A 19,291-nucleotide genomic window follows, 5' to 3' on the forward strand; every position below is an offset into this window, starting at 1 on the left:
TAGCGACCTCAAAAACCCCACGAGTAATCCATTTGCATCTATTTTATGCTGAAAACCCTCGAATCCCCAGAAGATGACGGGCCCTAGTAGCGATCCTGGTCACCAGATACTCCGGAGTTCAATTCTGATATCATATTCATGTTTAGCCACTCCAAAAACACGTAAGTAATCCACTTGCATCAATTTAATACCGAAAACCCTCGAAACTCCAGAAGATGACGTCCCTTGCAATTATCTTGGGCACCAGGTGATCGAGAGGTCTGTTCTGGTGGCATATTCGTGTTTACCGATCTCAAAAACCCGTAAGCAATCGGTTTGCATCAATTTGATACTGAAAGCCCTCGAAACTCCAGAAGATGACGTCCCTTACTGTGGCCTTAAGCACCAAGTGATCCTAAGGTCTGTCCTAATGGCATCTTCGTGTTTAACCACCTCAAAAACCCCCGAGTAGTCCAGTTACATCAATATAGTGCCGAAATCCCTCGAAACTCCAGAAGATCACGTGCTTTAGTAGCGACCCTGGGCACCAGGTACTCCCGAGGTCAATTCTGATATTATATTCGTATTTAGCGACCCCTAAAACTCGTGAGTAATCCGTTTGCATCGATTTAATGCCAATAACCATAGAAACTCCAGAAGATGACGTCTCTTGCCGTGATCTTGGGCACCAGGTGATCCGGGGATCAGTTCTGATGGCGTAATCGTATTCCGTGACCCCAAAAACCCCCCAAATAATAAATTTTGTTCCTTAGTATTATACTGATTTTATCTTTATTTTTATATTCATGCAATTTTGGATGCATTTTATGCACTTTACAGTGCAATTATGCATTTCCACCCATTTTTGAATAGTAGACTTTTTTCCTGACGTATCCTGAACATAATGCAAAAAACTGCAAGTCTCTAGGTGCTGTATTTAAAAATTTATTTATTCGGGTGTTTTAGTGCTAAATGCCCTGGTCTATCGGGCCACTTTTCAAAAACAGCCTATCAAAAAAAAGAGATCCAACGGAATTTTTATAAAGACTTATTCAGCAAAAACCTTGAGTTATGTTTACAGATATGTTTAAAAAAATTTTATTTAATAGCCCGCAGGTGCTCTTGTTCTGCGCCGAATATCTTGTAGAGAAAACCATGTGTAGAGAAAAGCTATAGTGTTCATAAGACGGTTTTAAAACAAATTTTGTAGCATTCCGCCATATACAGGGTGTCCCGGAAAATAGTGCGTTCCTTTAAGGTATGGAGAGAATACACAATTTGGAACAAAAAAGTCCTATACCATTTTTTTATAAAGTTAACCGTTTCCAAAAAAGTTAACATTGTTTTCCATATACCTGTATTTTAATGTTTGGAAATTTTAATAAACTGGCAACATCGTACGCACTACGGCATAATAACATAATAAGAACTCGTTTGTGATTGTGATTAACAGTATTTAAAATAATCCAACCTAATAGTAGGTAATACTTATGTATTTACTATTTGTTTACTAAAATTATTTTCTTTCGAAATGTATTGAAATACCTATTGCATAATTTTAAACGAATTACACATCTTTAAACATAAAAACACATCTTTTAACTAAACTAGTATTATGTATTTAGTAAGGTTTAAATGGGTTGAATGCTGAGTATTGCTGAGGGCTTTAACTGAATTACATAGTTTTAATAGTTTACAGTGGAGCTTAAATACACCAGATAATGTCTCAGTAATTTGTTTACTTGTGAACTGAAATAACTAAGTTGTACTTACTTGAAAATAATTAATATACCGAATAGATGTTTCAAGTAACCTTTCACAAACACCATTCATAGGTAATAACATAATAGGTAATACACTCACTATTCGAAAACATTTTCGGCATTGACACTAAACAGGATTCTTTAAAACTATCTGTTTACTATAATCTTCTATCTATTTACATGGGACTGTCTATGCTTAAATTTGCGTACCGCACATAGTTGTCAGATTTAAATTTGGATACCAAAATACATTTTAAGTTTTTGGTCAAACGGTTGCATTTAGAAAAAAATGTTATAAGAGTTTTTTGTTCTACATGGTGCCTTCTACCTATACCTTTAAGGAACGCACTATTTTCCGGGACACCCTGTATTATATCAAGTTTTTTAAATGCTACATCGTTATCTAAACTATAAGTAGCTTAGACATTAGGCAAATTTTTTAATGAATTTGTAGTTCTATGTGACCATAGTTTTATCACAAATCAAGTATTAGTAGCAAAAAAGTGGGCAGAGATATTATTTATTTTCAGTTTTTATGACTTTTCAAACATTTTGTCTAGTAAAATGCAGTTTCGACCAATATTATTTATCTTGTATTAATTCTAGATGTGGAAGTATTGTAATTCACGGTCTTATAGCAAGTTCAATTGCCAGAAAGAAAGATGTGGGAATACCAGTTTTGGAATCTCATATATTTGTTCCGAACATAGCCGAATTGGAACTAGAAGAATCCGTGAGAGTGAACCTTCAAATTGTGTACGAAAATTTATTAACAAAAAAATACAAATGTATCGAACTCATAGACGAATTTGTTACACAAGAATGTACTTTAATTCCTCTAGTACAAACCGCTCTAGGAGACCAACCACTCCTACAAGCAATTGTTAAAATATTAGCGAAAAGTCGACCTGAATATATTCCAGAAGAGATTGAAGTAGAAGATAAGGAACTAGATACTGAAACTGAATGCCAGCTAGTTATTGGCTCTAAGCTAATCAGAAGAAAAGATGTAAGTTTTATTATAATAAGCAAGGTTCTGAAACTGTTTTCTTGTGGCATGTTTAATTTAGTATTTATGTGTACTTTTCAAACAAATGAAATTATGGTCTCGATCTAAAGGTACGTATCCATACGTTGGTGCTCCGTGCTCCGTGTAGCAACTCCACATAGTGGATACGTTGGTGCTATTCGCTCGGCGCTCACCCTCTTCGATTCAACCGGTTTGCGGTTTATATGTAGGGGAGCGCATGCCGTATCCATTTGAGCAGCTACACGGAGCACGGAGCACCAACGTATGGATATGCTTCTTTTCATGAGCATTTTTCAGTGCGTCACAAATGATAGAAAAAAAAGGTAAGTCCGTGATAATATACATTTTAGTGACATGACATTTTAGTTAAATCTGACAGTTGTCACATTTTATTTGCAATTTGGCATAAAAACAAATCAATATTGTTTACTGCATTTATAAAATGGTATTTTCTTTGATTTGTATAGTCTTATAAATTGTACAGATTATATTCGTATATATATTATATAATTCGAAAATAATTTTTTTTTCGATTATAGCGCCATCTATTGACAACTAGAATAAATGTTATAAATGTCACCGACGAAATGTAATCACCGACATGCGTTTTTTTCTGGCACATGCTTTTTAATGCGTTAGAAAAAAATCGAAAAACTGTGACGCACTGAAATATCCTCATGAGAAAAAGCATATGTACCTTTTATGGACTCTGGCATATATTATGTAGTTGAAAACATTGTTTGAAATGATGTTATTGTCCTAGATGGGTATCAAATTTTAACTGTTTTTATGTTACATTGTGTTGATTTGTTTGTGTAACCTGTATCGTAGATGTGATTTTTGAAAAAATTAAATATAGATATATGTATATACCTATAGTACTTCGTACTTCCACTCTAACTTTTCCGATGCACGAAATTATTAACGACTTACTTGTTATACTAGGTACCTTTTTTACTCACAGAAACTAGTCTAGCTAAATTAAGGCTCCATGGAAACCACAATAAGTTAAACAAGGATAAACAGCATGGTATGTCTCTGATATAACTTTTCGTTTTACTTTGTTGATACTCTGGGCTAATTAGCAAAATGCATGGAAAAGTTATTTACCACCAATTTTATTGATGGAATCGAATTATAAGATCCTATATATTAATAATATAGATATGCAAAGTTCGCAGATAGTGTGCTACTTTTTTTATTAACAAAATGGCGCCCCCAAATCGTGTTTTTTTTAATTATTGCTCTATAACTCCGAAGATTTTAACGTTACACCAAAAACACTCAAATAAAAATTCACCGCAATTTAATTCTACATAGAGGCATGTTTTCCCGATTTGCTCAGACGAAAATTTTCCTGGGAAAATATGGATTTTCCCAAAAAAATCTCGAATTTTCAGTAGTAATTGCACAAGAACTCTAAAATTATTGAATTTTTCCCGAGTGACACTTTGACAGTTTTAATTTCACGAGCCGAAGGCGAGTGAAATTATGTCAAAAGTGTCACGAGGGCAAAAATTCTATATTCATTTTAGAGATCGAGTGCAATTTGTTGCGATTATTTCATGAATTAAACTGTTCAAAACCAAAATTTTATTGTAATTTATTTATGTAAGTACAAATTAGTACAATTAAACACACAGTTGTTATACATATTTTACGGTTGAAAGTCATCACTTTTATAATTTTTAAAACATTAATTGAAATTAATGTCACTGAATGTATTTTTTCATAGCAACGAAGGGCATCTGACGTAATATACTTGACGACAGGAAATTATCAGTAGTAATTGCACAAGAGCTCTACAATTATTGAATTTTTCCCGAGTGTCACTTTGACAGTTTTAATTTCACGAGCAGAAGGCGAGTGAAATTATTTCAAAGTGTCATGAGGGCAAAAATTCTATATTAATTTTAGAGATCGAGTGCAATTTGTTGCGATTATTTCATGAATGAAAGTGTTCAAAACCAAAAATTTATTGTAATTTATTTATGTAACTTCAAATTAGTACAATTAAACACACAGTTGTTATAAATATTTGACGGTTGAAAGTCATCACTTTTATAATTTTTAAAACATTAATTGTCACGAAGGGCATCTGACGTAATATACTTGACGACGGGCAATTATCAAAAATTATCGATTTAATTTAGATTTCTGTAGCTTTCTATTGGTCAGAATCTCCTATGAATGAAATAATCATAAATTATCAATTTAATTTAGATTTCTGTAGCTTTCTATTGGTCAGAATCTCCTATGAATGAAATAGTCAAATTAATTTCTTGGGCTTGGTGAAATAAATGCTGTCCTGGTATAGATTATAATTGCAGAAGCCGATGAAAATTAAAGAAATATTTTAGTAACAATTCAATTGTTGATTAAAAACTTACAGTCGTAATAACAACCAAAATAATCATGAAACATTGATCAAACTTAGAAAGATTATAAAGATAAGATGCCTATTTAATATTTTGTCGACAAAATATAAATTTTTCTTTTTTTTTCATAATCTTTAAATGTTTAAAAAAATGGTTATAAACAAATTAACATTTCTCAGAAATTCTTTATTATATTCTAATTTTAAAAAATACTTAAAAAGCGTATTTCAAAGGTGTTGAAAATGAATGCTTTAAAAATTTTTCCAACCATTTGCAAAAAAGTTATGAAACAGCAAAATAAATATACGAAAGCTCCGTTGTTTATAATTTGTTTTAATTGTTTTAGTCTTAAAAGTCAGTCTGTGGTACAATCTAATTACTCACAAAGAATATCAAATATTAGTTCAATGGTTATATTTTAATTAAACATTAAAAAAAAATTTTTTGGTATTTTTAGCGCGAAAGTAGCCTTTATAACATTCCGTTAACATCTAATTATCTTTATAGTTATTTTATTTAAATTTTAATAACGGTTTGTCATTAAGTTATACTTAAAAACAATAAGATCTAATTAAAATAAATGTTTGACTGACGTCATACTTAACTATTAGTTGGCACAAGTTCTTCAGTTGGTAGTAGACACCATTCGCTGTCATGTAAGTTTCGTTCTGTGAGGCTCCTCGTCTAACGACGGGAAATATTGGACACTTCGTTTGGTAAGCTAGAACGGTACGGCAGATGGTTGATCGAAAATAACGGGAATTTTAATACGAAGTTTCAAGCTCCTATAAGTATTTAGTAGCCAAATTAATAGTGTTGTTGTTTGGAAGAGCTAGGAGACAAAGTTTTAGAAGATCCCGTAGGAATTGAAGTCATGCCATCTGCTACTTGGGTGAAATCATAAATTAACCAGTCCATCAGCTCCCCTAACAACCGGGAGCAACCGTTCTACGCCAAGCCAGGTCATTTGGAGACCAGCCTGGAGAACCTCCTCCCACGTAGCTTTGAATTCTGCACTTTGACCCGAAGGGCACCTTTAATAATTGGTACAAGCTAGCACCATCCCTGTGCTAATTCTACTACCAGGGATTTTGGAATCCATAACAAGGACACTTTTGGGAACCACATAGGGTTTGTATTTGCAAGTGATTATTACTTCTACCATCACTACACGTTAATATTTTTGTGTAATAATCAGGACATTTAGTTCAAACATTAAGTTTTATAGTTTAATCACACATATTTTTGTTTCAAGATTTAGATTGTATATTTTTTTTTCCATATTATTATATCTATAATATTTGATAGTGTTTCCCAAACCGGTAAACTCTCTGGTCAAAGAGGTTTGAGCTCAGATCATCTTTTCCCCCATATGAGATTCTCTTTACCTTTATATTATATTACCCGAAATTTACTTGTACCATTTATTTACTTAATTAAATTTATATTTTTTTATTACTAACCTTGCTAGTCTCCACTTATCAATTTAAATTTATATATATTTTTTTACTCTTTATTTGCTAATTTATTAACTTACTCATATAACTTTAACGTACTTTAGTCAATCATTATAATTAATTTAACTTATTTGCTTAACTTTTTACTTAAATTCATTTATTCAACTTTTAATTATATCCCTGGACGCTATTCCCTTTGAATAGCTATCCATTTTACTTGTTATATTTTTTAGTGACTACGTGTCGAAGCAACTGATTTTTATATTAGACCGTAGGTTCACATTAATGAGGCTGGTGCCTATTTAACTCTTGAGAGTCACGGAGATTATTCATTGTGAATAATCCTCCCTTAATTATATTCTTGTTTATTCGTTTGTAGAGTTTAGCGTTGCTGTACGTATTTTAATCGTACTATTATTTGGTGAAGGGTTGTCATTTAACCTAGATGTAAGTTGGGGGTATGCTTCCTAGAAAAGCTACTCCAATACTAATTTAATAGGTAATTATATTTATACTTAGATAGGTAATTATTTCCCATTGTCATTTTAGAGTTACATAGTTTGTATTTTTGTAACTCAGAGGTTGTCAAAAAATCTAAGTAGTTATATTTAATAAATATTTATTTGTTTTTGTATGTCGATTATTTTTTTTCCCCATTTTTGAATTTAATAATTTAATATATTTAATATTTAACAGCAGTGTAAGATACCTGGGAGTTTGGTCCATCCCAACTTCTGGCGCCCATAATTCAGTCTATTGTATTTATCTCCTACATTCTTCTATTTTTATTATATTATTATATTTATTTAATCTATTTTCTGAGCATATATTCTTATCTTAATATTTCCCTTCTTAGTTATCATCACTATCTACTTTGATCTACTGTTCTTCGACAGGCATGCAAACGAGCCGTATCCATCCGTAAGTGTCAAGTTGTTCTCCTGCATCTCTTGCTAGCCAATTCTATTTAGTTTGCCTCTGTCTCTCCATACTTCTATTATCAGTTCATCACCCTTCCTTCACTCATTTCATCTTATCATTTTCGTTCTACAAATACTACTGCAAAGTAGTATTTTTGTTACACCTTGATACAGAGCCGGAGCTAAAATGTTCACTCGAAGAGACACACGCAGCCTACATAAACTTATAATTTTATTTATGAACTATACGTCGCGCGGCGGTCGGCGGTCGTCGCTTCGAGTGAAAATTTTAGCTACATTACTGTATTAGTCTACTTTCACGCGTGTAAATTACAAAAAAATATATTTATAATCTTTAATTAAAATATAAGCATTAAACTAATAATCGATATTTTTTGTAAATAATTAGCTTGTACTTTAAACTCACTTTTACGCTTTGAAAGAATTAAAAAAATTATAAACAACGTAGTAATTGTATGTTTACTTTGCTGTTTTATAACTTTTTTGCAAATCGTTGCAAAAAAGTTTTAAAGCATTTATTTTCAAGATCTTTGAAATACGCATTTTTTAAACATTTAAAGATTATAATCAAGTATATTCAAATGGGAAATAAGCCACAATTTTACCTAAAAATGATTTTATTAACGTTTCGACGCCCAAGTCGGGTGTCGTTGTCAAAATACAAAATAATACTAAATAAACAAAAATGTTGTTACTTAGTAAAAAATTCTTCTAATAATTTATTTAATCTGACTCATTTATATCGGCAATTCAGACAATGCATATAAATGAGTCAGATTAAATAAATTATTAGAAGAATTTTTTACTAAGCAACAACATTTTTGTTTATTTAGTATTATTTTGTATTTTGACAACGACACCCGACTTATGCGTCGAAACGTTAATAAAATCATTTTTAGGTAAAATTGTGGCTTATTTCCCATTTGAATATACTTGATTATAAAAATGCCACAAGAAAATAGCTTCAGAACAACATTTAAAGATTATGCAAAAAAATAAAAAATTTATATTTTGTCGACAATATATTAAATAGGCATCTCATCTTTATAAGATTTCAAAGTTTGACCAGTGTATCATAATTATTTTGGTTATTATTGCGACCGTAAATTATTAATTAACAATTGAATTGTTGCTAAAATATTCGATTTTTTTTACCAGCTTCTGGAACTATAATATAAACCAAGAACGCTTTTAAGTCACCAAATTATTTAATCATTGGTAGATAGTTACTTATCTAAAACTTTATTTAAAAATTAAAGATTTTGTTGGGAAAACCTGCATTTTCCGAGGAAAATTTTCGTCGGAGCAGATCGGAAAAACATATCTCTATGCAGAATTTAATTGCGGTGAATTTTTATTTGAGTGTTTTTTTGTAAAGTTAAAATCTTCGGAGTTATAGAGCAATAATAGAAAAAAAACACGATTTTCGGGCGTCATATAACTTTCCTAGACTATATTAGGTTATAATACTTTGCTTTGAGTCTAGCCCAGATAATTTAATGGTTCCCATTCCATTAAAGTATTTTTTCCTTCTTGAGATAAAAGTATTGCTACACCCTTTTCGTGTTTTCAGATGTATTTTCAGATGTATTCCCAGAATAAATCATTAATTTTTGGTCTCCTACTCGAGTTGATCCGCTGTCGTTCCAATGTGTTTCGCTTAAACCAATAAATTTGAACTTGTAATCATCAATTTCTGGCTTACTTTTTCTAGTCTGCCGTTTTTATATAAGGTTCTTACATTCCATGCTCCAATGGATATGGTTCCTCTTATGTCAATTTCGGTCTTGTCAGTTGTGTTCGCTCTATTTTTGTATTTTTATTCACTGCCTTTTTCTGTGCAATATCCGTCATCGTTTGTAAAGTATTTTGTGGGTTTTTTCAGGTGCTAGTTTTTTGGATTCCGTTCTGGAATTTCCTCTAGCTTGTTACTGTTTTTATTCCATTTCATTGTGTTCCCAATTATTATTAGCTTATTAAATTTTACTTTTATATTTTTACCCTTATTTGCTTCTTCATGGGAAACTTATCTTATTTTTTTCTGTACATGCAAATCTTCTTTGGTCATATCGTTGTTGATGAACACTTTTCTGTCTTTTGCGAGTTGTAGTTTCGCTTTGTTTTTCATGGCCGTTTCTTTCTCATGGTGGTTCGGTAGCTTAACTAAACATGTTTTTCTCCTAATTTTATTACTTCATCAATTTTAACCTTAATATTCATTTCTGCTTCAATGAAATTACCTATGGTTTGCCTGAGTATGTCCCTGTCGCTTGTATCAATTTGCAAACCTTGTATTACGACGTTGTTAGCTTTCCTTTCTTTTTCTAGTTTTTCTAGTCGTAGCTTCGTGTCATTCAGTTATTTCTTTATTTCATCCTTCTCGAGTTGTGACTTTTGATTTGCCTATTTCCATTTCGTCTCTGAGATCTCTTAATTCTCTCCAGTACTCCCTTTGGTCTTCTTTTATATCTTTGACTTCTGCTGCTAGATTTTTTGTTTCTTTAGTTAGATCTTGCCTCATTCAAATTATTTGATCTAGCTTCTTTTCTTGGTTATACAGGGTGTTTCATTAATAATTGTCCATATAGTAACTGGAGAAACCTTAGCACAAAACAAGAAGATTTAACCTAAAACACTTAAATAAAATGTGGTTCCCTACTGAGTTACAGGGTGTTTTATCTAAAAATTTAAAAAGTATTTTGGCTCAGCATTTTAAAACTATTCGACGTCTCCTTTTCATACTTATCAAAAAGTGCGACTACTATACACCCTATTAAATTATGTTAAACAATCGTTTCTAGCTACTACCAGAGGCGTACGACAGGGGAGAGTAAAGGGTTGACCCTTCTCAAATTCTACACCACTGGAGGAATTACTATTTTGGTACCATTTTTATATTCTCCAATACCTTCTACGTAAATAATATACTCCTCATTGGTAACGATAAAGTCATTAGTTTTCAAGATATTTGCAGTTAAATATGAAACGGCACAGTTATTTTGATTAATTTATGATATGATTCCTATGATTAAAATTTAAAAATTATTTGTACCCAGTACTTTAAAACTATTTGGCGTATCCTTATTATACTTGGCAGAGAGTGTAGGTACTGTACACCCTACTAAATTAAGATAAATAAACGTTTCTAGCTACTACCAGAGGCGCACGACAGGGGATAGTAACTGGTTGATCCTTCCGAAATTCTAAGCCACTGTCAAAATTGCTATTGTAGTGTAATATTTTGATTTTTCAATACCTTTTATCTAAATATTATACTCTTCATTCGTAACGATACAATGATTAGTTTTCGAGACATTTGAAATTAAAAATGAAGCGACACAATACATTAATCAAAATAAACGTGTCCTTTCATTTCTAACTTCAAAGATCTCGAAAACTAATGACTTTATCGTTACGAATGAAGAGTACATTATTTTCATATAAAGTATTGGAGAATCCAAAAATTGAACTAAAATAGCAATTCCGCCAGTGGCGTAGTCTTTGGAAAGAGTAAACCATTCCCTTTCCCCCGTCGTACGCCTCTGGTAATAGACAGAAACGTTTGCTTAACATAATTTAGTAGTTTGTACAGTTAATATACTTCCTGCCAAGTATGAAAAAGATACGTCTAATAGTTTTAAATTGCTGAGCAAAAATATTTTTTAAATTTTTAGATAAAACACCCTGTAACTCTTTTTACTTTTTACTTTCGTTGAATGTCCCATCGTCTCCTTCTCTGCCTCTTTTTTTGCTTTCATCCGATGTATCCGAGTCCATTATTTTTTATTTATTAACTTTTACTAGCCTTAATATTGTTTGTAGCTATAATATTTTAGTATAACAGTATATAACAATAATAATAATAAATCGATAACACCTATAGTTATTCTTAAATATTTAAATCCAATCCTGCAATATATTTCTCTGTCTATTTGAAAAATAATAAAATATATCTATTGTAATTGACTAAGTACCCTATATTCCTAAATCTTCTGCAGTAACATCCATATCACCTTCGTCAATGAGGTTGAAAATAGACAGATTTTTCACGTCTTGTTCATCAGTTAAACCTAAAACGTCTTTGATTTTATTTATTTCTATTGTTAAATCTTTTTCTTGAGGAGATTGCACTGCAGTCGCCGGTTCTATTTCAGTACCTAATCGTGTATGAATTTGATCAATCTGTAATATGTGTATTTGTTTTCTCTGAACTTGTTCTGTTTGTGACTGTAATTTTGGTTCATATTGCTGAGGTACTGAATGTGTTTGTACATTTGTCAAATCACTGTTACTATTAGATGATGACACTGTTCTGCTTAAATTAATGCTGTCAAAAATAAAACAAATTTGTATCTTTAATATTGCCTTCCCATTTAGGCCCGGAATTATTGAAGACCTCTATTTTTTTCTTCGTTATACTTTTGAAAGATATCCAGCACTAATTGGGCATTAGATTTGTCATCGTCCATTTTGCCAGTTCCAGCAAAATTGTTTTTAAAAATTTTTTCGAACCTGATAATATTTGGATCAAATGGAGCAAGTCCCCATGACCTAAAGCCATTTTGTATGATAATAGGTAAACGATCTTGTAACCGGTTAATTGCTTGTTCCAAAACTGGTGCAAATAATTCTGTGGAAAGCTAAGAATCATTATTTTCCATTCGTCATTGAGTAACTGTCTTTTTCCATTTTAATTTTAGAGGATGAAATACAGCAACATCCAGAGGTTGCAAAATGTGCGTAGAGTTTGGGAAAAAACTAATTAAAACAATTTTGTTTTTAGCGCAGAAATCATAGTCCAGAAAGCCACAGCGTATCTGCTAGGAAAAATATTTTGATTTGGATTTTTTGCACAATATTACTCAAAAAGATCCCCTTTTAACAAATTTGCATGTTGCCAGGTCCAAAAGTGGGTCAAAAATTTTATAAACGTTTTTTTTTTCAATTGGATATAGTAATTGAGTCAATACTCGCAATCTTAAGTTTGTATTTTATTAGTTGTTATATAATCATGGGGCAACCGGTTTCAAGTCTTACAATATATGACTCATCATCAGGCCCAGTACAAAAAGTCTTCTCAATACAAACTACAAGATAACAGCCACTGAAACTGTTCTACAGCTAAAGATGTACCTGGAAGTCACCAGCCCCATGAGAAAAGTTGACCAGACAAACAGCCCTTAGTCTCTTAAATTGTTTGTTATATTCAATGTGGAACCTGGCATAAATTCCTGTGTTCTCAGTGGTGTATGTTTTTTATCATTAACAGTTGTTTTCTGTCTGATTTAGCAGTTGTCTTTTATTTTTAATATTAAGAAAGTGTAAAACATTTAATAATTTAATAATGGGACATCACTCACAAAATTTCCACATGCACAAAAATCTTCAAAAATTGTTTTTTGGTTGTCAGAGACTTTTTATTATTTTTTATGTCATAAAAAATAAATATATTTATTTGACGTAAAAAATAATGAAAAGTCTCTGGCAACCAAAAAACAATTTTTTAAAATGTGTGCATGTGCAAACAATAAATATATTTATTTGACATAAAAATAATAAAAATCTTTGGCAACCAAAAACCAATTTTTTCAAATTTGTGCATGTGGAAATTTTGTGAGTGATGTCCCATTATTAAATTATTAAATGTTTTACACTCTCTTAATATTAAAAATAAAAAACAACTGCTAAATCAAACAAAAAACAACTGTTAATGATAAAAAACATACACCACTGAGAACACAGGAATTTATCCAAGGTTCCACATTGAACATAACAAACAATTTAAGAGACTAAGGGCTTTTTGACTGGTCAACTTTTCTCATGGGGCTGGTGACTTCCAGGTACATCTTTAGCTGTAGAACGGTTTCAGTGGCTGTTATTTTGTAGTTTGTATTTAGAAGACTTTTTGTACTGGGCCTGATGATGAGTCATATATTGTAAGACTCGAAACCAGTTGCCCCATGATTATATAACAACTAATAAAGTACAAACTTAAGATTGCGAGTATTGACTCAATTACTATATCCAATTGTATAATGGACTGGCATTGGTAACCCTTTCATCGTTTTTTTTTGTTTTCTTCCTAAAATTATTTTTGTTACATCGAACAAAGTTTTTTTTTTGGTTTTTTGGATTATTCCAAACAGAAAAGGTTTAGTGACTTTTCTCTAAAGTTGATAGTTTTTGACATATAAGAAGTGATTAAGAATTTAAAAATTGCGAAATCAACCATTTTTACCCTCATAAACTATGTGAAAAACTGAAAATTTTAATTTTGCCAAGGTAGGTAGATATTCGTTAAACATCTATTGGTGAAATCCCGAAGAGCTTTGTGCAAGAAAATATCGAATATCCCTTTGTTTTTAATTTGCTAATCAAGCGGGCGCGACACTATTTTCAACCGTTGCATTAATATGTAATATGCGTAAATATTATGTGCTGAAAAATATTCTGATTCAATTTTTTTTACCAACTTGTTTGAAAAGGTTCCCTATTAACAAATTTGCATGTTGCCAGAGTCAAAAATGAGTCAAAAATTTTTTAAACAATTTTTTTTAACTTCAAATGTTTTCCGATTACATCTACATACAACGGTTGAAAATAGTGTGCCGTCCTAACAATTAAAAAACAAAGGGGTTTTCGATATTGTATTGCAAAAATCTCTCCGGGATTTCATCAATCAATGTTTAAAGCATATCTACCTACCTTGGCAACATTGAAATTTTTATTTTTCACATAGTTTTTGAAGGTTAAAATGGCCGATTTCGCAATTTTTAAATTTTTAATCGCTTATATGTCAAAAACTGTCAACTCTAGAGCAAAGTCACTAAACACCTTTTTTGCTTGAAATGATCCAAAAAACCTAAAAAAAACTTTGTTCGATGCAAAGATAACAATTTTAAAAAAGAAACAAAAAAAATGTTTAAAAAATTTTTGACTCTTTTTTGCACCTGGCAACATGCAAATTTGTTAAAAGAAGTCCTTTTTGAGTAAGATTTTGCAAAAAATCCGAATCAGAATATTTTTCCTAGCGGAAGCTTGTGAATGATATTTTTGCGAGTTTTAACTTTAGCTGCAGTTTTGCTTGAAAATTAGAGTGCGATCTAAAAAAAAAAAGTGTAAAGCTGTCTCGTTCCCTCATGATGCACCCTGGGTAAAGCTAAATGAGCAGCAGCATCGAAGCGCCATGGCGCGCCAGAACGTCTTTCAGATCTCCTGGTGAACACATTGCAGTACAACCAAACAACAACAAAAATTAAATAACATTCCATTATCAAATTGTTAAATTTAATAATAATCCTTAAATCAATTTATTTAATTGTTTCTGTCCTTGTGGGATCGGTATTCACCGGAGGGATCGCAGGCGTTCGGATAAAATTAGCGTCTCTTTGCAAAGACAACGACGTCGACTTTGCAAAATAACAAGACACTTACTCAACACACACTAAACATGGCACTAGGTACCTAACTGCCTTTGGCCATAAAATACATTATTGATTAACTTTTTATACAGTAATTCATTGTGATTTTTATACAAGTATTTTTAGTGTTTCTTTTATTTTAGGTTTTAAAAACTGCAACCCAATGTTTAAAGGATCATGGTTTTCTTATATCTCGAGAGGACATCAACTTCGATAGTTCCATAAGTGAAGTAGAAGATTTTATTGTATTCACCGTTCATAAGACTCCTTTAGAAACGCTGGTTCTTCTTATGAAAGATTTCAAAACCAATGAACTCATTACAGTTGAGGTAGAAAAATCAGACGATTTATCGTGGATTGAGGAACTAAAAGAAACCTTTAAGTCAAAAAAGAGTGATAATGTCTTAATTTATGCTCAAAATAAACCTTTAAGTGGCATTATGGGATTGTTTAATTGCCTAAAACAGGAAGGTGATAGTAATTATATAAGGTGTCTATTTGCGTTTGAAACCGATCAGCATTTTGACAAGGATAATCAATTTTATAAAACTCAGTTAGATAAAAATATGGCAGTAAATATCTGGAAAGATAACAAGTGGGGTACTTATAGACATCTACTCTTAAAAAACCTTGACACTATTGAATCAGAACACTGCTTTGCAAATGTTGTCGTTCGAGGAGATTTGTCTAGTTTAAGATGGATCGAGAATAGTTACAAACATGACATGGTTGTACCTGCTGAAAGGCATTTGGTATACGTTCACTATGCTTCTCTCAACTTTAGAGACGTGATGACAGCTACGGGAAAAATCAATGTTGATGTAATAACTCAAGATAGAGTTGAACAGGAATGCGTTCAGGGATTTGAGTTTTCAGGATACACTGCAGAGTAAGTAACTAATATCAATTATCTAGTTTCTGAATTGTATTATGCATAGCGTGTCTGCATATTTAGTACCGAAACAGTTAAATTTAGCATTTTTAATATCAATCTAAAGAACAATAAGATGCAAATTGGAGTTAGACAATCAAATTATATAACAAGTAACTTTCAAATACCTGGGAATTAATCTATCAGCCGACAAGAATATCAAAGAAGAGGTAAAAGACCAAATAATTAAAGCCAGTAGAACGGCCGGATGCCTAAACGACATAATTTAGAAAAACAAACACCTAAGGGTGGAAACAAAGGCCCGAATATACAGGGTGTCCAGAAACTCTACCGACAAACGAAGACAGGAGATTCCTCAGATAATTTTAAGACAATTTAACCCAATTCACCTAGTCCGAAAATGCTTCTTAAGGGAGCTAGAGCTCTTTGAAGATGGCGCCGTGAAATTAGTTTTTCTTAAATACCTCCAGAACGCTTCTATTTAGAAAAACGAAAATTGGTATGCATATTTACTTTTCAGAAATGCATCGATTCCGTCCATTGCAAATTTCTAGTACCGGTCATAGGCGTCCGTTTTGGGTAGAGGAACGGGTATTTTATCGCATAACTTTTTTGTCCTTAACTTTTATGCATTTTTGACACCGGATTATTAAATTGTGAGGTATTCTGGTACCAGTGGCGGATCCAGAAATTTTGTTTGGGGGTCATGGGTCTTGAGGGTGATTTAATTACCTATCTTTGATGCAAGGTCACTTAGTCTTACCAACCCTAGGATACGTGGGTTTACAATTATGGGGGGGGGGTCATGACCCCTGTGACACCCCCTGGATCCGCCAGTGTCTGGTACTAAAAGGTACTCTTGTTTTAAGTCGGTAGGACACACCGTTTTCTAGAAAAATCGAATTAAAAGTTTTTCGTTTTTGGAATTTGAAAAAAAATTGAAAGAACTTTTCAACAGAAAACGAAGTATTATACCAACATAAAGTAAGAGTAAGTTTTAGTACTCGAATACCTCATAATTTAATAATCTAGTGTCAAAAATGCTCAAAAATTCAAGACAAAAAAGTTATGCTATAAAATAAATGTTGACCTACCCAAAACAGACGCCTAGGACCAGTACTAGAAATTCGCAATTAATGAAATCGATTTATCTCTGGAATATAAATAAATGTACCAGTTTCGGTCTTTCTAAACAGTTTTTTTTTGAATTTTTTTTTAATTTAAAAAGCGAAAAATTTTCAAATCGATTTTTCTAGAAAACGCTGTGTCCTACCGATTTAAAACAAGAGTACCTTTTAGTACTAGAATACTTCACAATTTCATAATCCAGTGTCAGAAATGCATAAAAGTTAAAGAAAAAAAAGTTATGCGATAAAATAACCGTTGCCCTACCCAAAACGGACGCCTATGATCGGTACTAGAAATTTGCAATGGATGGATTAGATTTATATCTTGTAGATAAATACGCGTACCAATTTTTGTTTTTCTAAATAGAAGCGTTCTGGAGGTATTTAAGAAAAACTAATTACAAGACGTCATCTTCAAAGAGCTCTAGCTCCCTTAGGAAGCATTTTCAGACTAAGTGAATTGGGTTAAATTATCTTAAAATTATCTGAAGAATCTCCTGTCCTCGTTTGTCGGTAGAGTTTCTGGACACCCTGAATAAGTCAATTATTAGGCCAGTTATGACTTACACAGTCGAAACAGGACCAGATGCAAGCAAAACACGAAGACATCTGGAGACCAATTAAATGAAGATCCTATGAAGGATTGCTGGAAAAGGACTACAGGACAGGGTAAGAAGTGAAGAAATCAGACTCATATGTGAGGTAGACAATATAAATACCTGGGTAAAGAACAGAAAAGACGAGTGGAATCAATACATAAGCAGGATGTCTGAATTAGAGAATAGGAAGAGAAAAAGAGGGAGAAGAGAACAGACGGAAGGACGAAAAAATAAAACGAAGAGTCAAAGGAAAGAAAACGTAAGGAAAGAAGAAGAGGAAGCGAGCAGCTCTGACAGCGAAAGCAGTTCCGATGATGAATGGCGAAAGCAAAGAAGATCATACAAGAAGAAAGAAACGACTAGTTCGGAGGAAGAGGAGCAAACACCCAACTACAGTGCAAGCTCAAAGTTGGAACGCCTCCAGGATAGTGTAGCGGCCCTTGAAAAACTCATGGTTGAGATGCCAAATACAAGGGTTATCATAAAGCAGGAGGTCGACAACTTGAGAAATCGGTTGTTCAATTGCCCCGAGGAAGTGGAGGAAAGTAAGAAGAAAGAAGAGGCTCCAAAGAAGTCTGTTTGCACGACATCCAGAGGTGCAGACTAACAAGGAGCACTTGAAAGTCAAGAAGATGGCGACAATGGGTGTTCAAGTGGATCTAGAGAACTCAGAAGCCATTAAAAGGAGGGTGGACGCCATTACGAAAAAATGGGCAAATAAAATAATCATAATAAATTTACAGGTTCTCCTGACGAAGTCACAAAAAGAGTGACGAAATATTGAGATATAACAAATAGAGTTTCATTTCCCGAAGACCGAATTGCCGATATATAAAACTACAATTTAACACAGTACGGTCGAAAACATTTGTAAAAAATATATATAAAAAAAAACAAAAGTGTTTTCTTCCACCTAGAACTTGCTGAATTCCCCAATAACAAACCTTGTTTTATAACAACAATAAACAAGAGTGGGCGCACAGAGAAAGAGGTAGAGCAAAGGACCGTGAAAGGAAAAGGGTGATTGGATGCCTAAACTCATTGTATAATGTAGTGTATCTAGAACCGCCTCAGTAACGCCTATTCACCATTCAAGTATTTCCGTTTCCCAATGAAACACCCTGTATAACTATATTTTCTCGTAATTTTTTCTCACAATATAACATTTTGCTCTAGGGGTAGGAGAGTTATGGGTTTGGTAACGCACGGCGCTATGTCTACCCTGGTATTGGGTGATGATTATTTACTATTTGATGTGCCAGATAATATTTCCTTAAAAGATGCAGCATCTCTTCCATGTGTATATTCTACTGTTTTATATGGATTGATAAACGTGAGTATCTTTGTTTATATATTCAAAGAACGAAATAGTTGACAGTGAATTGTTGCATGAAATGTTACTTATTGTTTACTAAAATAATAGTATAATTAAAAAATATTCTGTGTATACTTAAAATTATAGTATATTTTTATTAGTCTAGGCGCCAGAAGGGTCACCGTGTCCTTTTCAATTCTGATGGACAAACTCAACGGTTTATTATGGATTTTTGGCTGCTGATTACGAATTTCGAGGTGGATTTCGATCTGAGTGATCAAAAAATTGTTATAAACAATTTAATTGTTTATAAATTGTTTATAAGGCTCGGGCTCATAAACTAAAAGAGATAAAAAAGAATGTTTCAAATAAAATTTGTTCGTTTTAAA

General features: G+C 32.4%; 1 protein-coding gene across 1 annotated transcript in view; it reads left to right on the top strand.

Annotated features, from left to right (window-relative positions):
* LOC126882672 (fatty acid synthase-like) overlaps window positions 1-19,291 on the top strand; it is a 410,665-nt gene that overhangs the window by 210,327 nt on the left and 181,047 nt on the right. The window contains 3 exon segments of the mRNA XM_050647647.1: window positions 2,349-2,751; window positions 15,113-15,858; window positions 18,764-18,920. Of these exon segments, the coding sequence (XP_050503604.1) occupies window positions 2,349-2,751; window positions 15,113-15,858; window positions 18,764-18,920 (1,306 nt within the window).

This window comes from Diabrotica virgifera, chromosome 3 (assembly GCF_917563875.1).
Source record: "Diabrotica virgifera virgifera chromosome 3, PGI_DIABVI_V3a".
NCBI lineage: Eukaryota > Metazoa > Arthropoda > Insecta > Coleoptera > Chrysomelidae > Diabrotica > Diabrotica virgifera.